General features: G+C 30.1%; 3 protein-coding genes across 3 annotated transcripts; all 3 read right to left on the reverse strand.

Annotated features, from left to right (window-relative positions):
• Positions 1–1,432: 1,432 nt before the first annotated feature.
• Positions 1,433–2,364, reverse strand: LOC120357498. The gene is made up of 2 exons (XM_039448003.1): positions 1,981–2,364; positions 1,433–1,835 (listed from the first exon to the last, which is right to left on the reverse strand). Exons 1-2 carry the CDS (start codon positions 2,346–2,348, stop codon positions 1,559–1,561), a joined length of 645 nt encoding a protein of 214 aa, XP_039303937.1. The 5' UTR covers positions 2,349–2,364; the 3' UTR covers positions 1,433–1,558.
• Positions 2,365–5,751: 3,387 nt separating this feature from the next.
• On the reverse strand, positions 5,752–17,275 carry LOC113004249. Its single transcript, XM_039448004.1, has 6 exons — positions 17,033–17,275; positions 15,628–15,736; positions 15,203–15,355; positions 13,665–13,907; positions 6,504–6,570; positions 5,752–6,412 (listed from the first exon to the last, which is right to left on the reverse strand). Exons 3-6 carry the CDS (start codon positions 15,236–15,238, stop codon positions 5,880–5,882), a joined length of 879 nt encoding a protein of 292 aa, XP_039303938.1. The 5' UTR covers positions 15,239–15,355; positions 15,628–15,736; positions 17,033–17,275; the 3' UTR covers positions 5,752–5,879.
• A 3,246-nt stretch (positions 17,276–20,521) lies between these two features.
• Positions 20,522–23,850, reverse strand: LOC105196276 (chymotrypsin-1-like). Its single transcript, XM_011162096.3, has 5 exons — positions 23,736–23,850; positions 22,363–22,544; positions 21,399–21,527; positions 21,012–21,266; positions 20,522–20,814 (listed from the first exon to the last, which is right to left on the reverse strand). Exons 1-5 carry the CDS (start codon positions 23,776–23,778, stop codon positions 20,668–20,670), a joined length of 756 nt encoding a protein of 251 aa, XP_011160398.1. The 5' UTR covers positions 23,779–23,850; the 3' UTR covers positions 20,522–20,667.
• Positions 23,851–24,133: the final 283 nt, after the last annotated feature.

The raw sequence follows: 24,133 nt of genomic DNA on the forward strand, positions 1-24,133 counted from the left end.
AAACATCTTCCACTTGATTTCATTTTCAAGAGAACTCATCAGAAAAATTATTTTACTATAACAACACCGATATTCTCATCGGTAAAAAATCTCATAAAGCTCTGCCTTTTATACCATTTATGTGATTCCTTTCTTACGAGAAATAGAACGTCAGAGCAGCCATCTAGTGACGGTTTTGTGTACTATCATACGCAGAGAAAAAAGTATGTAATATTTGTGACTATAATTGCATGGTTAAGAAAATAATTATATTCACTATGATTGTAGTTGCGTTAACGATATAAAAATATTTTAATTTTCATACATATCTTGATATTTTACTATATTAATAGTTGCGATTGTCACAATTTAAGTAAAATATTTTCACAAATGACATAACTATACATTTAAGGTTGTTTGTACTAACAATAACTATAAAAATAATTCTTTTAACCATAATTTTCCAACTATGCAATTATAGTCACAAATACCACATATATTTTTCTCTGTGTATTAAAAATCTATATATAAACTACAGATTTTCAGTATCAATATTATTTATCGAAAAACACTCAACACATATCTGCATAATTATAATATAATTAAACTCATACAGAGAGTCACAAAAAATGTTTAATTAATTTTCTTGTTAATTTAAGTATATCTTTTAGCAAAAAATTAAGCAAAAAATTTTTTCATTCTTTGCATATATTTTACGAGATTACATTTTTACATTATGTTATGAGTTATATACGTAACAAAAAAATATAATTTTGTTCTTTTAGAGTGCTCTTAAGAGGATGCTAAAGTACCACGAATTACCGACATTTACAGTGCATTAAATATCTTTGGATTGGCTTTACAGAATCACAAAAACTTTTTTTAGAATTGAAATACGCGTAAAAAGAAAGGGTGTTCAGGTCAATTTTATAAGAAAATCGAACAAAAATTTAATAAATCATTAAAAATTCACTCGTATAGCCGTCACCTGAGGTTAACTTTACCTTAATACAGAAGTTGTGTAGCTCGTGCGTACAAAATGATAGTAGAGCACCCTTCAGAAAACATGCACGAATAACACTGACCTTGCAAAATTACGATTGAACGCCTAACAAAAAAGATACGCTAATGTGCTTTTACCACGCGCATATTTCGCTCAGCGAAGCTGAACTGTCATAAACAGAGCAATATGGAGCCCAACAGTAGTTGATAGGACTTTTCGCAGATGGCGAAATAATCAAAAAACAAAGACAGATCTATGCAATGGACAAAGAGCAATAGCCTGGTCTTGCTCGAAAAATAATCTACAGTGATCTGTAGGACCGACGTCAAGGAAGTTCTTCTGTTACTTTAGCATCCTCTTAAATTTATATAACATTTTCGTCTCATCCACATAACAATGATATATAACATTGTTTTTTTCATTGTGTTCTCTCAGTTATGTAACAAAGAAATATAATTTTGTTCATTCAGAGTGCTCTTAAATTTATATAATATTTACATCTTATCCACATAACAGTGATATATTACATTGTTCTTTTTATGTGCTTCCTCAGTTATGTAACAGTTATGTATTGGTTTACTGGGTCATTATCATAAATGGAAGATAGATTTCTTCCAATTTGGGACATTGCAGGAGAATTTCAAAACATGCATCATAAAGTGTCACAGATGTTATAGAGGTTTCGTTTATCAACATTAAACATTTTAAATTTTTACACAGCGTTAGAGCTTCCAATACATAATTTGGAAGTAAATGATTAAAGCTCAAATCGATTTTTTCCAAGCGTTGACAAGAGGAAAATAATTTATGGAAGCTATCTCTTAAGTTGGGTGTGTATTGAAAATTTGTCCACCTAAATAAAAGTTATACGATTATTATAGTTTTTTAATCGCAAACAGACAAATAATATAGTTATTTCGAGAAGCACGCAAAAACTAACTATACAAAATTCAATAAAGGATAGTACTAAAAAGAGAACTTTTATATCATATACATACGCATTTCTAAAATTTACTTCCCGCAGATTCTTACAATCGGCAAGGGCATCAATAGTTTTCCATGGTAAATCTGTGTTTGCTAAATTTATCTTTTCCAAATTTGGACATAAAGTTTTCAATCTCATTGCGATTTCGTTTACATTTAAAACTGAGTCCATGCTTGCTAAATTTAAGTCACGCATTTGTCGATTACTCTGCAGTATTTTGCAAACAGTTACAGCAGTTAAGCCTTTCACGTTTTCAAGATGTAAACGCTCAAGAAATTCCAGATTTATAAGATAAGATAATCCTCGATCGACGAAATTACAACCATTTAAATCCAATCCTGAAAGAAATGTATATTGTATATGTATTTTTATATTAGTCATACAATATTTACTCGTAATTTTTACAATTATTGTATAATTATTTATATTATACTTTTATAGTATACCTTTTAAATTTTTGCATAGTTTTGAAATTTGAAATACAGCAAAGTCGTTGATAAATGGGCAGTAACTTAATCTTAAATCAGTCAAAAGTTTGCCGCAAATAGCAAGAAAATTAATAAAGGTTACAACAGAAAATGTGCAAAATGACAGATCCAACTGTGTCAAATATTCACATCTGGGTGCAAAGTAGAGAAATATATCATCGAAACTGAAGCGCCAATATGTGTAATGTATATTTCGTACGTTCAGACTTTTGTAAAATTCAGGATCCCGCGATAAATTATTCAGGCGTTTATTTACTCTACTCATACGGCTCAATGATTTTAAATCTAAACAGCTCAATATTTTAATTATTATTTCATTCTGTAAAAATAAAGTAGATAACTTCAGTACATGAGATGACATTACAATAAATTAATACAATAAAAAATAGACTTCTTGGAATATTTTACAGGAAGCTGAGAAAAACTGCAAGTGATAGGCTTCTTGGATTCTTTCCATAAAAGTTGAATATCTTTCAAAAACTTTTCATAATTCAAATAATTTTTATGTGAAGTGCAATGCTTATAAATCTCCATAAAACATTGCGCAAAATCAGGGAGACATTCCTTTTCAATTTTCTGAGATATATGCTTGTGACCGAGAACACACTTATGGCAAGATTCTACTATTTCACTGTAAATGTAAAATAGGAACAAATTAGTTTTTATTTTTAGGAGTATTATAACAAAAGAATGAGAACATTATAACGTGTTCGGTCGCAGTAAGTTTGAACTATTGATTGATATATACTGGACAAAGCGTGCGGCTTATTTCTTTTATTCATTGTCTCAAGAGACTTAAAAAGTAAAATGTATGTCAATGATTGTACCTATCCGTCTAGTATCATCATTGATCAAATTTTATTTAAGAAATAAAAGGAAATAATAACTTATGCTTTCAAGTCAGAAACCTATGCATTAGCATTTAACTTTACAAATTAGCAAGATCCACTTTTTTTTTCGAAAAACGTATTTTACGTCTTAGAATTAAGCTTCATGGATCTTAATGTTTATAGTATCACAATAACAAACTGCGTGTAGTCTGTACTTCGATTAGCAACCAAGATCAGATATGACAGAACTATGTATGTAAAAGCTAAGTCTAAAAGCTAAGCCATTTTATGTTAGCAGATTGGCAGCAAAAACCAAGCAGACCCTGCGTGTACGTTCATTCTGACAGATTGTGAGCAGAAAATGAGCACGATCTGCAAATTCTGTTTGATTATTGCTGCCAAATTTGCTGACATAGTATACCAGCAGGGTTCGTCTTATTTTGCAATTTGTTCATTTCATCAGATATTTCAGAATCTTTGAGCAATTTATTTTCTTTGCTCTATTAAAAAGTATAATTTTCTGTTCATAATCTGCTTTGCTATTCTTCCATATTGTTGCTTCTCTTTCTACGTCTATCAAAATAATTTGGATCCTAACCATATAGCACACAATAAAAAAATAAATAAAATAAACAAAAGTTAAGGCTCTTATAAATAAATTAAAATTAGGAAATAATGAGCTTAAGAGCCACGCAGGATGTCAGATGCAGATAAATAAATCACAGCATAAATCCAATGTCAAGCAAACGTTTCGACCTTTAATGATGGTCTTCCTCAGTTTTACAAGTCTATAAAATAACAAATTCATCGCACTAATTAAGATATGATCTTATCGAAATAAATAAATAAAGATTAAAAATAAAAACAAGTTACCGAACAAATAAAGATTGTGCGAAACCGCGATGTACATCTTCTTTCAACGTCTTAACATAATAACATAATAAACGACCTCACAGAACGTGTGCAAAGACAAGAGCTTCGTAAAAACTATATGAATTAGTTGCTAACAAATAAATAAATAAGAAAATGATATTAAAATAATGACTTTTAAACTTGTAACAGACAACAATACAAATTAAATAGTTAAAAGAAATAAACAGAAAAAAATAAAAATAAATATGAAATAAAAGAAAGCTGTACAAGTCATAAAATATAAAATTATAAAAAAAACACAATATAAAAAATTATGCAAGATAAAAAAAAGGAAATAATCGAGACAAAAAATTATATACAAAATACCTCTAAGCACCAAAACTCGTGTCACAGCATTGTGAGATAGGATGTTACATCTCGGTGAGAATAGATACAAATAATAAGGACCGAAACGAGATAGCCTCGGTGGCCCGAACGAAAGAAATAGAAGGAAAAGGGATGACAAACCTAAGAAGGGGGAATACGATCGAGGATAGGAAAATACGCATTTGAAAGAAGTTTGGTATCGCTTTGTTTAACATCTCGGATATAGATCTTTTAACAATAAGATGGCTCTTTGTCTAAAATTTCCACGTTCTCCCAATCAAATTCGTGGTTTTCTTCAATGCGATGTAACGAGATAACCGAAGGAGAACTGGCCTTTCTAATATCTGCTTTATGTTTGCTGACTCTTGTTTTTAATTGGCGTTTCGTCTGTCCCACGTAAGAAGAATCGCAGTCCTTACAATTAATTTTATAGACCACGTCATTACAAGAAAGACGCTCTATATGGTCTTTGACAGTAGTTATAAATTTATTCAATTTAGCAGGGATCGTGAACGCAACACTGTAAACTTATATGAGAAAGACGAAAATTTCTCTGATAGCGGCTCAATGTAAGGGATCATAAAAAATCATTTCACACGTTTATCCTCAACGCAGGTGTCATCTTTACAAAAAAGGTGTTTGAGTCTGAAATTTATCATGGAGAAGATAAAATTTAAAGGATAATTATTTTCCAATAAAATATTAACTAAAGGTATGACGTTCTTACGATGAAATTGAGGATGTGATAATAAAAGTAATTTGTCAACCATACCAAAAATAACACCCTTTTTATGACACAGGGGGTGGTGACAAAGTGTCCAGAGGAATCTCAGGATTAAATTGAGAAAGAGACACATGCATGTTGTGTATTGTCTCATTTGTATGTACTAAGCGTAAGTTGTTGAAAAAAAAGTTGTTTATTTAATTTATTTTTTTGCGTCTGACATCCTGCGTGGCTCTTGAGCTTATTATTTTCTAATTTTAATAAAATAAAATATTTCCAAAAATTATTTTTTTAAAATATGCAAAATATTTTAAAAAGCTTTTAACAATATTAAAAAAAAATTTTTGCCAATTATTTCCAGAATATTTTAAAAATTATATTTTTAAGAGAACCTATCGAACATAAACATAAAAAAAAATTTTTTTTTATTATTTTAAAAATATTTAATGTGTATACACGATATTTTTAAAATATTGTAACAATATTTTGAGCTGTATGTGTATGTTCCGCCTAGTACTATAATAGATCCTCTACTTTCTAATCGAACGATTGCAGCACGTGACACCGCGAATCCACCTCGAATTATGTTCAAACTCAATACAATCGGAAACGTTATTAACGTCGGTGATTGTTACCTTTCACAAATAACATAATAATTCCATAAATTCCACTGAATAACGTTTTTTGTTAAACAAAAACGTGGTGTTTTCCATTGCAAAATATTTTTGCTTTTGAGTGCAGTTATATTTAAGGCAAATTCATAGTTTTGTATTGGACAACAGGGGCAAGGATTAATCTTCTCTAACAGATCATATACACAATATGGATCTGATGGTACAAGTCTTCTAGGAAATATCAAGTCTGATGTACCAGCAAGCATTACAGCAGTTAGCTTCGAATGCAATTGTAGGGGAGAACACGTAAATTCTAGTCTCAACATTTTGGTTTTAAAGTAATACGGCGGAAGTGTAGTAAAAAAAATTAATTTTTCGGCCAGTACTCTTCTTTTATATGTGTATATGACATCACTGGTTGTATCCGATAACAGAGACCACTTATCATCAGAGTCTTTAGCCCAAATTCGACTCGTAAAGCCCACCGAAAAGTCCGAATCATCGAACATGGAGATTCTGAGTGGATATACAGCTTCATGATACTCCAGATCTTCAAATCAAAAAATACAATTACAAACTCCTTTAAATGGTAATATATCTTCTTTAATAATATCCAAATTATGAATTTTAATATTACGTACTAACATAATGCATCCCGTTAAATTCCAAAGAGTTAGAAAACGATGAATATGATCTGTTCGGTGTGCGCTATATTAAAAATATTAAATGAAAAAGATATCAAATTATATCATCTTGCAGCATAAAATAAGAATGTGGTTACTCAGAAAAAAGAATTAGATCTGACTGAATCAATAAATTGTGTATCGGTTGATCAACGTGTATCTGATAAAAAATGCTTATGTGGTTTTTTTATATGTCCGCGAGTTTCTGGTGAAATATATGTTTAATATGGTCATATACATTGTATAACTATAATAACCTTTGATCACTATACGCGAAATATTTGCTGCGTGGCAATGCTACTGGATTTAGTAGAATTACCCATATGTACGATAATGCATGCACTAATGCAATCACTTTGCCTTCACAACGTGACGGAGTAAGAAAATGATCAAAATATATTGAACCGCTGTGCGGTTTACAATTTTATGTTCTTACAATGTTCTTATTAATACAACAATATATGAAAAATAGATATTTTAGTATAACGTTTTATATATGATTTTTGTTTGTAGTTTTTATTGCTACATTGATCAGAAATTATAGGACAATAATAAAGGTTCTTTTTATTATAATTTTTAAATAATTTTCAATATGAAATTTATATATAATATACATAATATATTTATATATAATATAGTTTTATACTGTATACACATAATATAATATATATAATTTTTTATTTAATATATTTATTTATCTATTTATTTATCTATTTTCAGTACTTTCAATTTTAATTATAAATTTAAAAATATTATCTGTTATCTAATTTACGAAATTGTGCTTCCTTTTTTTAAATTTTATCCCATTTTATTGTCAGGCAATATTATAATTTCTCAGTTTAAACTTCGCGCACGTTTATTCTGAACGCACCGCGCACCGCAGTGATTGTAAAGTTTCGTTCGCCAATTGGCCGCGTTTCGCATACACACGGAGACCGGAGAAGTGTGATTGTATTGTGCGTTTGGAAGCGATCGTTAATAAACTGCAGAGTAGAAGGTTGGAGGAGTCCGTATTATACCAACAACGAAAAAGAAAAAAAGTGAAAAGTTAAAGAGATAATTTGTTACAATATGTATCTACATACCTGTATTACAGGTATGTAGATACATCAGATATATATATATATATATATATATATATATGTTTATAATATATGTTCAGGTAAATGCTAACACTACCCCACTACCTGACAAAATTTAGACTCATTCGACGCGTTTTCGCACGAAATAAACAAATCTTGCAGAAAAAAGTTGGACTGCCTTGCAAACCGAGATATTAAGCGTTAAAGTTAACGACTACTTAGATTAGGATGCCTAAATAGTCGTCAATACAACGCTTGATATCTCGGTTCGAGGGACAATCCGACACTTTTTCTTGTCAGATTCGTTCATTTTGTGCAAAAACTTGTTGAATGAGCCAATGATCAATGATCAATTTAACTTACTTTTGCAACGTTGCTTTAGCAATTTAAAATTAATTGCATAGAAGACAAAATACATTGCTAAAGCAACGCTGCAAAAGTATACTCAAATCAGTCGTTTTCAAACATTCAATAAACAATATTTTAGAAATAAGATTTAGCACAGAGAAGAGATTTGCGGTTTTTAAAATTGCATACATTATTTTCACGGATCTTTGACTTCCTGAAAATCCTAATCGTTGGCAAGTGTTATTTGCAATGTTATACTATGTTTTGTTACAATACTTTCAACTATACTTTCAAAAATTTGTTTTCATTCATTACTAAAATTCTAACTTGTAAATATGTTTGTATTTCAATAATTATTGCAACTTTCAATTTTCAAAAGAAGAATGTGGTATTGTGGTTACTGTAAACATTATACAGTTACACCTATATTATCTCTATTATTAAGTGACAAATTCTAATGATTGTTTATGAAATCATTTGTTTAATAGCCCGCAGTTATATAGTGACATTAGTATGCCAATAATACACAACAGTGAGTAATTCTAGAAAGAGCATTTTAAAACTTTTAACAAGGCACAATTTGACATTTCAATAAACTTTCTCATTCTTTTTAATCTTGAGTATTTTCATACAAAAGTATAAACACTCAAATATTTTTTTCATTATTTAATTCGACTGTATACATTTAGAGTTATACAAAGTTAAACAGTATGAGTTTTTGTTAATTTGCATTCTTATGAGTATTGACCTGAACTTCTTTTACAAAGCTTTTATATTAAAGTAATTATTTGATGAATTAATAATTGTAGTTTTTCTGCTAATCTATACCATTACGTGTATCACAGATTTTCAGTACTACAGTCCATATGGAAGATTCTTATGTACATACATTTGCATATATTGTGTAATATTTTTTGTTTACTTTAAATGAATATATTTGTAATAAAATAAATATAAATCAAAATTATTTCCTTAATTAAAACTAATTTTTTTTAACTTATTTTTAGGCTGGTTATATTGCTAGTACTTTTTCTTTCACTGATTATGCAAAATTTTATTTTTTAATTCTAAATTATTATTCCAAATAGTTAATGTTAAATTAAGATAAAATATTAAATAAATATTTCTGTAAAACTTTATTTTAAATGAGTAATTAATGTTAACTAAATATTAAATAAACGTTATAAACATATTTTTTTCTTATATTATTATCTAAAATAAAGAATTAATCGTGAAGGGGGGAAGAAAGGATTGGAAAAGGGAAAGGAAGAGAAAGAAGAGGGACGGAAGAGGGAAAAAAAACATTTGAGGAATACGTGGGCAAGAGGGATAATTTGGAGGAGGTTGAGGAGGGAAATTGAAGGAGGAAATTGAAAAAGAGAATGGAAGGAGTATTGGAAAGAGTAGAGAGAGAAGAGAAAAAGGTGCGGAGAGGATGGTAAGATATGGAATGTAAGAGTATGAAAAGAGAAGTAAGAGAAGAGTTTAAAAAGTGAAAGAAAAGAGGAGGGAAGAGGGAGAAATATAAGGAGATGAGGAGGAGGAGATACAGAGAGTATTGTAAGGAAAGGAAAAGAAGGGAAAGAGAAAGATGGGACAGGAAATTGGAAGGTGTAAGAATGGAAGGGGATGTATGGAAGGTAGTGAACAGGAGGAGGAGAAAGAGAAAGAGAGTTAGGGAAGGGATTGAAATGAGGGAATAGGAGGGACACTTTAGAAAAGTGTTAGGGGGAGTGGAGTGGAGGATGAGAGAGGAGGTGAGGGGAAGAGAAGAAGTGGAGGAAAATGATATCAGTAGGGAAGAAATAGCAAGGGCGGTAAGGAAACTGAAGGAGGGAAAAGCGACGGGAGGGGATGGTATTGTAAATAAAGTACAGAAATATGGGGGAAAATAAATAAAGGAATGACTGTGGGAAATATGTAACAGAGTGTGGAGAGGAAAGGGGTGGCCGGAAGAGTGGAGGGAGGGAGTGGTAGTGCCGGTAATGAAAAAAGGGGAAGGAGACAGGGTTGAAGAATATAGAGGGATCACGTTAACGCAAACGGCATACAAGGTGTACGCAACGGTACTTGCGGAGAGATTGAGGGAGAAGGTGGAGAAGAAGAGGATACTCCCACCGAGTCAAGCGGGGTTTAGGAGAGGGGTAGGCACGATTGATCAAATCTACGTACTGAATTATCTGATAAACAAGAGGGTGGCGGTAAGAAAGAGTAAGGTGGTGGTGCTATTTGTAGATTTGAAAGCGGCGTTTGACTCGGTGGATAGGGAAATCCTCATACAGATGGTGAGGGAGAGGGGAATTAGAGAAAGTTTGGTCGTGAGGTGCGAGGAGGTACTGGAGGAGACCATAAGTAGAGTAAGGGTGGGGGATAAGGTAGGGAAAAATTTCTGGACGGGGAAAGGGGTAAGACAGGGGTGCCCTCCGAGCCCATGCTTATTTACGCTGTTGCTGGCGGATTTAGATGAGAAGTTAGAGAGGGAGGGGTGGGGAGAGTGAGGGTAAAGAAAAGGAAAATATACTCGTTGGCGTATGCAGATGATGTGGCAGTGGTGGCAGAGAAGGAGACAGGGATGAAAAGGATGATTAAGACACTGAAAAGTTATATAGAATGAAAGAGATTAAAGGTCAATGTGGAGAAAACGAAGGTAATGAGTTGTAGAATACAGGATACTGCAACAACTGTGTATGAATCTAGTCAATGGACAAGCAGACATAAAAAAACAATTAAAAGACATTAAAGAGAAAATGTCAGATGATGATGTGACCACAAAAACATTTTATCAGTCCCTGGATGGCTATCTACTGAAGACCGTGGAAGAATTTTAGGACTTAGAACACAGATCTAAAAAGTTGGAGCGTCAGAAATTGATTAGTACCTTCGTGAATTATTACATATAGGGTGAGTGATCTAAATCAGACTGTGTTCAAAATAGAGCTTTTTAATTTGAATAAATATGGTTAAGCAGATTTGCATGCTATTTATAATGTAAAGTCCTTATAAGACACCGAATATGTAACAGAAATCTGGTCTTAAAAATGTTAAATATTATAAATCGACTCGGAATAATTAAATTTTGTTGATTTTAACTCTGATTACATAATCACAATATCATAACATAACCGGAAAACGTTCAATTACATAAACTGTCACTAATCTTCTTTTTTTAATTTTAAAATTTTAATTTTTGACTGTCAGATTACTTGCTTTTACATAATATTTAAATAAATATATTTAAATCTTTTAAAATTATGTCTAAAAGTCGATAAAAATAGGAGTGTCCGATTTGGATCAGAGGATGGTTCAATTTGAAACCAGTCAATACATTTCGATTTTGGATTTTTGAATTTTTCTACAATTTTGTTTTGTAGAAATATTAATTATTTCTATCACAGTGAAAATATCCAAGTATTATATATATCTTTTGATCTGTATTGTATATTATTACATTGTAAGTCACTCATTTGACATTGGCATATAAATCTTTTGTCAGTTTTACTATTTAATTAAAATGTTACCCGGTTGTAGTCATTCAAATATAATACAATAAAATATACTCATTTTGTTTCAGTATCATCATATTGTGGGATTAGGTGGTGTTAAAGTACGGGATTTTATTTACACCGCAATCAAACAAATCATGACTGATGAATTAGTGAATAAATTCTCTTGGCTTGGAGACGAAAACCACGAAAAATTACAAGATACAAAGATAATGAACCTAAGATATCGTAAGAAGTTTTACATATATAAAGAGATAATAGACGTATTTAAACTGAGCATTCGAGGAGTGCAGGTAAATCTCACGTAGAAAAGAGATTCGTGGTGGTGCGTTCTCTCTCTTGCATGTGCAAGTGGACAATCATGAATCCTTTGCTGCGTAAGATTTACTCCCACTCCTCAAATAACCGTGGATACTCTGTCTAGATATTTATAATGAGATAAACGAAAACGGAACACAAGTCGGAAAAATCACTTTTTATTTTTTTTTGTTATTTTGGTATAGTGTAAAAAATGATCTTTTTTCAACAGAAAAACATCGAAACTTCTACTATATTATGATACTTATTGTTTAAGATTTAAATTTACTATTTACACCTTGGTTGTCGCATTACGTTTATTGCATTTCTAGCTGCTTTACAATTTAGTTTTCCGATTTGTGCCCCATTTTCGTTTATCACATCACATATAGAAAACATACTGGATTAATATTTTTACATACTTATTAATTAACGTTTGTAATTATTATAACATAAACAACATTTATATTCTTTGTTAGATGCAGCTAAAAAATGTACCCATTTTGAAGAACCATCTGATAAAAAAGCGTCAAAAAGAATTCTTACAAGTATTACGGGCAATAAAACAAAGATATCGGAGAGTAAGAATAAACGTGAACGAAGATAACGAAGACGAGGAAGAAAATTCCGACATTTCCAATACTTTAAACGAATCCACAGATTATAATATAGATTGAAATTTTAAAATTGAAATTTACTATTAACATTTATTTTATAACCTACATTTAGTTTTCATACATAAAAAGAATTCTTTGTTGCATTTAAAAAAATTATTTTTCATTAATAAATGTACTAATATTTATCCTTGTTTTATCTAGATAACAATGTTTATTTTTTTATTTATTTTATTTTGTTTAATTACATTATTTAAGTTATCTAATAAAACTGCAACAAAAATATATTATATTGATATTTTGTCATTAAGCTTCTCTCTGCTTCTCCTTCCTTTCTTTCGTTTTATACATAGGGTGTATTTTAAAAAGCTCCTACTAATTATATAGTATTATTTCTCGTAAGAAAACAGTTAAAAAATCTTGAACCTTTTTTTCTACAAATAATTAATAAAGTAGTATTTTGCTGAGAAAAGCTAATCCAATCAGCGCCTTTTTTATAGTGACCGCTCAAACACGCAGCTCATTGACGTACATACACCTTTCAAAAAGACGGCGCTGTTTAGATTATATTTATTCAGTACTTATTACTTTATTAATTATAGAGAAAAATGGTTCATGGTTTTTAGATTCAGTTCTTTTTTACAAGAAATAACGCTATTTAATTAGTGTTTTTTAAGATAACCCTATATATAATTTCAATATTTTTATTTATTATTTTATAATTCAGTAAAATAATCAGTAATAAAATAATTCAATAATAAAAGGTTCATACCGCTTGCACGCGTGTGGCACTCACGTGTGTAGGCGATATAAATCTCAACTGGGGCATTCATATCAGATTCATGTCGCCCACACGCGTGCGGCATCACACGTGTGGGTGCTATGAGCCTCAAATGAGGACATATCTGCATGGTCTGGTGCAGACACACTGTGACAAATATTACGCCCACGTGTACGCACCGTGCAGTCACTATGCAGGCATTTTGTTATCTGGGTATTGTTAGGTCTTTTTTTTCTTTGATTTGATCTTGTTTGTCAATGATTATATTTTGTTGAATAATATAAATAATATTACTAATTTGAATAAGCATTTTTATAAACTGAATACATTTGATAAATAATTTAACTATTTAAATCTGGTTATGTTTGTTTACATTCAGCCTGACAAAAATTTTTGGATCTAGCCGGATCTGATAAATCTGATATGATCATATATTGTCAGATTTGATTCTTTTTTCCCCAAAATGATACTAGTAAATATATATAAAACTTTACATTTTTACATCCATCACCTAAATAGACTGTAGGTGGCCCAACTATGTCAGCAACATCACAGCTACAATGCTTCTTATCGTTGATGTAATGATAACTAATGCTTTTCGTTGCAAATTGATAAATAAAGTCAATAGACACAGGATTATTCTTAGTATTCCAACCTGGAATAGACAGTTTGTCGACATAAGGATATCGACTAATATCTTCATACCGTAAACGACGATAGGGGAATGTTATCTCTCTCTGAAAAATGATGAAAAATATGAATAATACCTGGGAAGGAATACCTTACTTGTTCATATTAATAAATATATATTTATGAATAGAAGAATGGAAAGTGTGATCTTGAGTATATCTTGTATTGTCATCTATGGTAGTATGATTACATTATTTTAGCAAATTTTCTTTAAATATGATCTTATATAGCTCTTTATAATCTTATATGCTTGTATTACCTCATTTCTGATCATAGGAAAGTATTTTATTTTATTAGTTGTAATTATACATGAATATACATGTATATGGATCGATAAGTTTGTCAGATATTGTATATGTATATTATTTGTTCAAATGGAACAATTCCAAGTTCTGCAATAAATGGTTAATTGCTACGTGGTCAAATGGAACGCATCCCGTCTTTCATCCCGATAATTTGATATGCTTAAGAGTCAGCCAAGAGAGATGATGAAGATAGGATAACACCAGTTAAGTCAAAGACAAATTTTAATTCGACCATATTAAAATACTGTGAATATTGTTATGCAAGAACGATATTTGTAATCATTCGGAAACTCACTATAGGATACAAAACGATTTTTTTAGATAAAGAAAGGCAAAATAAAAATATTTGGTTTAATATTTCACTTAATCTGTCCTATAGTATAGTTAAGGTGCAGATAATCTTATTTGTTATAATATTTTGGAGAATAAACTGCAAAATCCGGCTTTGTAGGCATACTTTCGTAGCTTGGTCAAACATAAGCTAAACAAAAATTTAAAGCAGAGTATTGCTATACAAGACAAAATACGTTTGATTTCACGTTTATACATTGAACCTTAATTATTGAAGAAGAAGTTGAAAATATCATTTGTTAAAACAATCTTCTATCTATAAGGACAAAATAATTCAAAATTATTTTTATCGATAACTTTTTAGCTTCATAAAAAAAGACAAAAAAGTGAAAAATATTTCTTGTATGAGATAAAATATGATAAAATAATTCCGCCCTGATAAGCATATTATGCGGATATTGTACAATAATAGCACCACGAATTGACGAAAATTTTGCAATAACTGCGCTAAGATGAAAGACACATTTGTGAATTAAAATGTTTGTAATGCAAGATTTTGTTACATAATTTAATAAATGTTCTATCGAAGTACAGATATATATTCGTTTCTGTATTATGAATAAAGTATAACAATATAGTATAATCGAATTTACCTGTTTCTTCTGCTGACTCTTAACAAACATCACTGTACGATTTTTTATTCTATGCTAGTTCACTTACGATGAATTAAATTACACTAAACTTACTGAATTTTGTGATCCCGTCTCATTAACTCCGTCCATCTTATTTCAAAAATATTATAAAAGTCCTTTGTTCTTTTTCTTGCACACCAACTGCACAATATGATGAGAAAAGTATTTGAATCGCTGTTGGTGTTAGACCTAATGTTGCATTTAAATCTGCATCCAGAATGCATTAAATAAATTGTTTAAATCTATCAATAGTTTTATAATGGAAATTTAAGTTCAAGACATATCACATAAATTTCCAAGTAATAAAATTTTATTCAACTAATAAAATGATCGTACAAATAAGCATTTAGAGATTGTACTTAAGGAGACATTTTGAGATAAAAGAATTGATATTCCTTTACATTTTATGAAAACATATAATTTTAAGACTCTATTTCTAAAATTTATATTTAAAAAATTTAAAGTATTGTGGAACTTACAATCTATTATTCGAAGCGGCATTCAGGTCAAAAATTGAGTGTTCAATGGATTTTTCCAAGTTTTAATATGGACTTAAGGTAGACTGCAGGTAGACGTAAGTTTTGAATACTGAAATCAGTTTGTATATGTGTGTGTTTTGTGTATGCATTACATGTAAAAAATTTGTATATGCTATATATATATATATATATTTTTTTTTATACGTAGCAAATTTAAAATTTTATTCTTTTACTAAAAGATAAAATTCTATAATACCTTCTATTTATATTTATAAAAGTTTAATCGTAATATATTCTATTAATCTAAAAGAAAATAATAAAAATAATAATGATTTGTTCATTTTTTAGTAACAGTAATGGTAACGAAAACAAGTTATTTTTAGAAAATAACTTTTCTAATTAATTATAAAAATCACAATATTTTTTATTTTGACTTGAAAAATTTCTATTTATATTAATGAAATGTGTATTACTATGTGTGAATCAAGTTTGAAATTAATTACTTGCATAGTATAAAAATTTATAAAAATAGGTTTTTTTAGCATGCGAAATGAGAACGTCATCTTTAAATAGTTTTAAATAAGATTAGATAATAAATACTATTCCATGTCTACTATTACTTTTCCAGAACTAATAATAATTTGTTCGCACACAACTCCTAAATACATACTACGATTCACCACGTGTTTGCTGTCTTAATATTAAGAATTGATACATCTACTTGATATACGACACTATATTTTGTAGTGTATTTTAATTAGAAAATAAATATTTACATTATTTGCCTTTTAGTTACTGCCCTAGTAGCACAGTACATTGGCTTTACATTAGTTAATATTGGCGAAACATTGGTTATGTTGGGAGTACCCGAAGCTGGCATATTCGTAATCAAATTCTGAAACGATTTTTTCTTTTGCAAAAATTTGTCCGAAGCTTAGTTTTCAAATTACAAGAAGAATTAGTTAGCGTATGGCGGGTTGGATACAAGTGGTAGACAGAAGCGAGACGATTCACTGTTACATGTGGGTATTTCCGTAAGGCGCCTCCTGCGCTCAAATAACTGACAAAACTACAAGGACAGCACATTCCTATTTAAACTTTCTCTTTTTTCTCCTTCTCTGTCGCTTTAATTATGCTACATTTAACTTGTCAAATTCCGATCTCTGTTATCCGGCCGTCAAATATCGGGATGACCGTGAAATCTTCAAGTTTACGTTATTATAATGAATGTACGCCCGTAAATAATAAAATTTCGTAAAATTTAATGCAAATAAAATTACTTTAATATTTTTTCTAAGTTAAAAGTAGCATTTTTAAAACGCATAAGAAAGGCAGGAAGAGAAAGAGAAAGGGAGAAAGAGACGGGGGGGGGGGCTTTCAAACAAGTTTAAGCACGTTTACTCACGCACACGGCGATCAGCTTATTGTTTCCACGATGCGACAGTTTAAATTTGTCCTTTATCCAGATCTATCCCTCGAAGTTTGTTTCACATTTTACCACATTTACACTATTTAGGGTGCGGTCTATTTGGTACTTCTGAAAACGCTCTGAATGCTATGATTGGTCCACTAGTGTTACCAATATTACAATCGCTACACAAGTGGACCAAGTAACGGATGCTGTAACTCCTTAGCGATAATTCGGTGTTGTTACAGCATCGTTGCGCAGATATTATACATGGTAGAAAAACTGCGCAACGACACGTAACGATATCCCTAGCAGTCGTTAAGAGTTAAGCCCGTATCAGTAGCGGGATTCTGTAACTCTTAACGACAGCTAGGGATATCGTTACGTGTCGTTGCGCAGCTTTTCTACCATATATAATATCTGCGCAACGACGCTGTAACGATACCGAATTGTCGCTAAGGAGTTACAGAATCCCGCTACAGACTACGCATTGAAAATTGAAGATTGAAGATTAAAGATTGAGTTTTGGCCAATCAAAATAAAAGGAGTTAAAATTTCCTTGTTTTGATTGGTCAAATTTCAATCTTCAATCTTCAATCTTCAATGCGTAGTCTGATACGGGCTTTACAGAATACGGGCCTAATTTATAGCAGTTGTACATAGACATTGAAGATTGAAGATTAAAGATTGAGTTTTGGCCAATCAAAATAAAAGGAGTTAAAATTTCCTTGTTTTGATTGGTCAAATTTCAATCTTCAATCTTCAATCTTCAATGCGTAGTCTGATACGGGCTTTACAGAATACGGGCCTAATTTATAGCAGTTGTACATAGACATTTATATATTTACTAGACTGTTGACTTGTCTGAAATACATGGCCACGAAAAGTATGTACAAAACTCACGGCGCATGCGTACGAAACAAGCGGTACGCATTCATATAAAATATCCATCCATATATGATTGCTATAAAGAATTTATAAGTATTAGAAAAACAAAACAAAAATACACACACACACACACAACATTTTTACTTTGTTTTTTACCGCTAACATCAGGCTATGTAATACATAGATTTTGTTGTCATCTTTTACATTCGGTAAATAAAGGAGTCAACAGTCTAGTAAATATATAAATGTCTACGCAGTTGTAGAACTTGAATCAACTAGCCGCGGTCTATCCAAACTTAATAATGGAATCAATTCCAATTTTAGTAAATGTTTATAATATATTTAATGATATAATATCTTATATATATGATAATGAGGAAGAAGAAATAGAATTTTGCTTAATGAGTTATCAAATTATGAATCGAAGAAAACAAAGAACGCCTAAAATTGAAGATTATGTAGAACGTATTATCCCATCTCTCACTGCTATGGAATTCAAGAGTCATTTCAGATAAAGTCATAATTTCAATTTATTTTTTTCTCACATAGCAGAAACAAAGAAAGTTAATGATAATAATTTCTTTTTATTGTCAATTTATTGTCAATTTATTGTCAATTAATATATTATGTTTATTATTAAATCAGTACAAGAGTTGTATTAAATTTATAAAATATTATTATATTATTAAATAGTAATTTTTAAATAGTCATTATTAAATAGTTTCATTAAATACTTTAAAAATTTTTAAATATATTCTTAAAAACATTTCAAATATCTTGTTTTAAATATTACTTTAAACATAAATGTTTAAAACTGTAATACTCTTGCAGTCATCACTATACTTTATTGACAAAGCTACTTTGTCAAGCTCAAGTTTTTAACAATGGTTTTTCCCACCACGATACATATATTGCTAATATCTGATCTAACTCGTTACGACAATCCGGTATCGTTACAGTGTCGTTGCGCAGATATTATACATGATAGAAAAGCTGCGCAACGCAACTTTTTGTCGTTATGAACACATAACGACAACATAACGAGTTAGAAAATCCCAGCACAGACGGAGCTGAACAGAGCAATCAGCGGCGAATGGTGATTCAATTCATATCTACTATTTATTCACCCCTACAATTCGGTATTTGCACCTTGTCCCTATTGCGTTCGCGTAAATTATCGTTAATACAGTGCGACGAGACGAATGTACGGCTGTAGCTAGATATCAGCTCATCATTATTAACTATCCATGATATCTTAAGCGGTAGCGTAATAATTTCATAATCACACTCCGTGCGTGTGTGTGTATCAATACGTTTGTTTATCTTAGAATTTTATATTTGTGCGCAATGGAGCATGTAGGCTATCGAACTGTAGGCATAAATTTTTGTGCACAATAATGTTATGTGTGCAAACATAAGGTTTGTCGCGTCGCATGCTCCAATATATTCCAATGTGCTCCAAAACGTTTACTACAAATGCATTAGAGCACGTTGCAGTTTGTTGGAGCATGCGACGTGAACAAACCTATACATTCGTTTCTCAATTTTATATTTGTGCGCAATAGAGCTTGTTGGCTATCAAACCGTAGGCAAAAATTTTTATGTGCTATGTGACTTGTGCACATAATGTCATGTGTGCAAACGTATGTATATTTGTTTTTCAATTTAATATTTGTGCATAATAGACCTTGTAGGCTATCAAACTGTACGTAAAAATTTTTGTGTACGATCAATTTTGTGGATAAAAGATTTTGTATACGAAAGATTTGTAGGCAAATGTGCGTTGGTTATCGAAGCTGTAGGCAATCGATTTTGTAGGCAGTTGGGATCCTCCCTCTAGAACCTGTTAAGCAACACTTTGATGAATATAATTAGCTAAATTTTAATGTAAAATATTGATTATTATTTAATCAATATTTAAAAAAAATTATTTAATAAAATAAAAATGAGTGCCATATTACCCTCTCTTCTTTTCTATTAAAAATATATAATCTATATTTAACATTTAACAGGGCTGAGCGATCCATGCAAATTAGTAATGTCAGGAGTATAAATAAATAATTTTCTAACAAGTAATTATTGCAATTTAATAATAGGAAAATATGACGATGTTTCAAATTTTTACATAAAAGTTACCTTCCGTATCCGTTAAAAACAATAAATATTACAAATTTAAATTGAGTGACCATAAACGAATTCTTTTAGTTATAATAATTATTTTGTCTAAATCACACATGTAGCAACAATAATGCCCAGATTCTGTGTCTATATTCTTTTCCTTTAATCTGTGATCATTTTTTTTCAAGTCTTTTATTCCTTCTTTTTCGATTATGCGTTCCATTTAATTGACTCGGGCAGAAAGAGAATAGAGATACACATAGAGCATTTTTAGCTTTAGTAAGTTAACAATTTTAATATTTTGTTGTTTTTTTCTAATTGCTTTTTGTTTTTGCCAAAAATTACGATGAATTTTTGTGATAAATGATGGTTCATTCCATTTTATAAGAGTAAATTTTTTTATCAACTATGAACATATTAAGAAAATATGGAAAGGTAATAAAGATACTTTCTGTTAAACTAAGAAGCTTTTATGGGTAATTTTGTTGAACTGTAGTATAATTTTTATTTTATTATGAAAACTGTAACATAATTTATTCGAGTTTGCTCTCTATAAAATGTTATTTTATTTATAAAATTAGAGAACATTAATATTTGAAAAAGAGATAATATTAAGGTACAGATTATTAGCACATTGACTGAGATTCTTTGATAAAATCGAGATACTTGTAAACATTAGTATATACGTCAGATATTCCCAAAGCGCAGGGAAAGACCCAAGAGACAACGCCAACGAGTTCGTTATCAACGACGAGAGGACCACCACTATCACCCTAGGGAAAAGATAATATAAAAATGTTTTAATTAATTATTTATAGTAGTAAACGACGAAACAGAATCATTAATAATCTTAGTCGTTAGAAACGCCATATTCAATTCAGTAATGTTTCTTAATGGAAAATTGTATGCATATTAAATGCCCGTAAGACGCATTATGCATACGATGAAAATAAGTGTGGAAGTAACTTACCTGGCAGGCACCCTTTCCAACTCTTTCCAACGTACATATTTGATTTTTGTTGGTGCGTGGATTTGTATGACCACGTAAGCAGCGCTCTTGGGTCAAGACGTTCACGCTAAGCCATTGAAGCATTGGCGAAGTCGGTCCGTTTATTTTAGTTTTTCCCCATCCGCTTACGATGCCACGTTTACCGCCGTTAATATGATCTTCACTTGCTAATGAAACTGGGCCTTGCACGTCGTTGAACTTGATTGGCTTTTTCAACTACGCAAATAATCATTTGTACAAATTAAGTGAATGTGGAATGAAAATAGAAGAATGATCAAGATTGTTTTTTTTTGTAAGACAAAAATTTTCTTGTTCGTTTTCTAAACATAATAAACTTGACGAACTTACAGTGATCACAGCGATATCATCCTTCCAGCCACTCTCTTGTTCACCAGTATAGCTTGGATGTATTCGAATGCATTTGATGTCGTGCTTTTCGCTGTTCGCTGCTAGATTGATGATTCCGCTTACGACAACCTGCAGATTAAACATTCTGATAAACTAAATGAAAGTATTTAGAAGGTGTGATTTCAGTTTCTCAATAATGGAGAAATACTTGAGTATTGAATATAAAACGTGTTATATTATAAATAAAAAATATATTATTGATATAGAGAATCCTTAATTATATATAATTATATATAATAATTGCATATAATTTTATGTAATCATTATACATAATTATATGTATATAATTGTGTCTATTTTATATAATTATACATAAAAAATTATTCTTGTGTATTTAGGCGTTAATATTCAAAATAACTAGGAAATCTAGAGTACACAGATACTGATTACCATATCATTACCTGGAATATTATCGAAATATAAGAATAATATTATTAAAAATAATCGGAACATTATCACAATAAATTTGAGCCAATTATTTGACAAATTTAAACATCATTTTCTAAATTGCTTACGTGAGCGCAAACGAAGTAAAACATTAGTAATTTGAAACTTTAGAACTGTTCTTAATTAATTTTAGTTAACAGAAGCAATGTAATTTTACTATTTATTAGAATATTTTGCTTTATATGCACAAGTTTTGTTTTTCTTTTTCAATAGAAGTAATGATGATATACAAGCAACCTAATCAAAATAAGAATTCAGGAATAATTATTTTAGTATGGTATAGTAACATCTTTGAACATCTACATATTATTAATCCACTTCAATAAACAATGATCTGCTTCAATAAGTAATTAATTAATTTATGTTTTCTGATTAAATACAATTTTGATTAATGTGAATTTGATTAAATGTAGTTTTGATTAGATAAAATATTGTTTAGTGTAACTGAATTACATACCATGTCATCTGTGTAGAAATTGTCATCTACGCAATGAGCTGCAGTGAGGATGTGTGTACTACTAATAATACTACCTCCACAAATGTGTTCATTGTAAGATTGAAGGGAGACTTGATACGGAAATTGACCGATTGTGGCTATGTCACCACCAACGATCCGTTCAGGCTCATCGCAATAAGTTTCTATATGCAACAATTAAAATCGAAATTATCTTATTTGTACGAAAGTACTTCATGTTTAATGAAACAGTTAAAAGAGTATTTACATTGTTATCAAAATGATAAGAACATATATCTAAAAGAGATCTATTATTATAAAATACACGTTAAAAATAAATTTCACATACAGAGAAAAAATTATTTAATAAAGTTAAAATGCAGTTGTGATAATTAAAATGTGTCTTTAAAATGTGAACAGTTAATATCGTTACTGTTAACTTATTTTATCAACTGTTAGTATTAGGTGCTAAAGAAAAAAATATTTTTTCTTAAAACTAAATAACGTTTAACTGAATCCGTTGTGTGATTTTCTTTTTGTAATAGAAGTTATTAATATTTATAATAGAACTAAGAATCTTAGTTGAGAATGTTGAGAATATGCTTATACTTGCTTTAATATTAATACTGTTCAAATCTTTCCTTAAGTTTCTAAATTTTAATTTTTTAATAAAAATAAATAAAACTGTATCGTAAAAATATATTTTACTTCCACTTTGGTGCCTAATTTTGGAGACTTGACTTTGAGGAATCTTTTCATAAAATAAAATTTTCTTATTTTAAAACAAGGGGGTAAAAAATTTTATATACTTTACATTCTATTCCGTGTAATTCTTTACTTACAAGGAATACAAGGCTACGTTCAGAACATTACCCAGTCCACCCAGATTTTCAGATAACATTTTATCCTTGTTAACATTTGGTAAACAACAAGAACAAAATGGTATCTCTGATATTTTTGAACGTTTAGCCCAGGAATATTTTTCCAGTCGGCGTCTGTCTGTCAGTTTGTCGATGATGCTGTATAATTGCAAATCGAATGCAAATCGATTTCTCATACGCAAGATATAATATTCAGAAATATACTGAATATAGCTGCCACTTTCTTAATTACACGTGTTAAAATACGCTTTTTTAATTACTTTTATATTTTACAGCAAATACATTTTATTTTTAATATCAAACTTTTAATGACAAAGAAATTTGAATTAATTACTGATATTTAGATGATATTATTAATTGTAAGTTATTTTTTAAGTGCGTCAGGTTTTACATATTTTGTCAAAACGATCAGATAAGTCTACAAAATTCTTTACATATTATTTTTATCTTTATATAAGGTATTACTACATTGTTTTTTTTTTTTTTTTTACTTACGCTGAGCGATGACGGCCACAGCGAGCAAAATAGTTAATTTCATTATCTTTAACGTCACAAATCAGATCCACATTGAGTGAAGAATAAGAAGTCTTTCGAGCTCTAAAGCCACTCATCGTTTCTTAACTTTTATATACGTTACGTATCTGTTTTCAGTTTTGTATAACAGCTGGCTTTGTTTGCAATATAAGAGATTAAAAATTACGCATATCTGTAGAATCCGAATAATCTTTATGCAATTTTTATGACACAAAGCAAAAGAGGAACAAATGTAAAGAGAATTAATTATTATCTTTCGCGTATAAATGTCATTTTAATACAAGACGTTTTTTCTAATTAAATAGCATACTTTCATAGATTGTTAATTATACAACACACATACAATATGCATATTGATT

The sequence above is a fragment of the Solenopsis invicta genome, chromosome 4 (genome assembly GCF_016802725.1).
Source record: "Solenopsis invicta isolate M01_SB chromosome 4, UNIL_Sinv_3.0, whole genome shotgun sequence".
Taxonomy (NCBI): Eukaryota; Metazoa; Arthropoda; class Insecta; order Hymenoptera; family Formicidae; genus Solenopsis; species Solenopsis invicta.

Coding starts and splice junctions, on each gene's coding strand:
- LOC113004249 (XM_039448004.1), bottom strand. CDS start 15,238: ATGGACGGAGTTAATGAGACGGGATCACAAAATTCA. Junction 6,571..13,664: donor TAGGTGATGGATGTAAAAAT/GTAAAGTTTTAT, acceptor TTTTTAATATAG/CGCACACCGAACAGATCATA. Junction 6,413..6,503: donor TAACGGGATGCATTATGTTA/GTACGTAATATT, acceptor TTTGATTTGAAG/ATCTGGAGTATCATGAAGCT.
- LOC105196276 (XM_011162096.3), bottom strand. CDS start 23,778: ATGAAATTAACTATTTTGCTCGCTGTGGCCGTCATCGCTCAGC. Junction 22,545..23,735: donor TGTGGCCGTCATCGCTCAGC/GTAAGTAAAAAA, acceptor TGTTGCATATAG/AAACTTATTGCGATGAGCCT. Junction 21,267..21,398: donor ATGATATCGCTGTGATCACT/GTAAGTTCGTCA, acceptor TTATTTGCGTAG/TTGAAAAAGCCAATCAAGTT.
- LOC120357498 (XM_039448003.1), bottom strand. CDS start 2,348: ATGACTAATATAAAAATACATATACAATATACATTTCTTTCAGGATTG. Junction 1,836..1,980: donor GAAGTAAATTTTAGAAATGC/GTATGTATATGA, acceptor ACTTTTATTTAG/GTGGACAAATTTTCAATACA.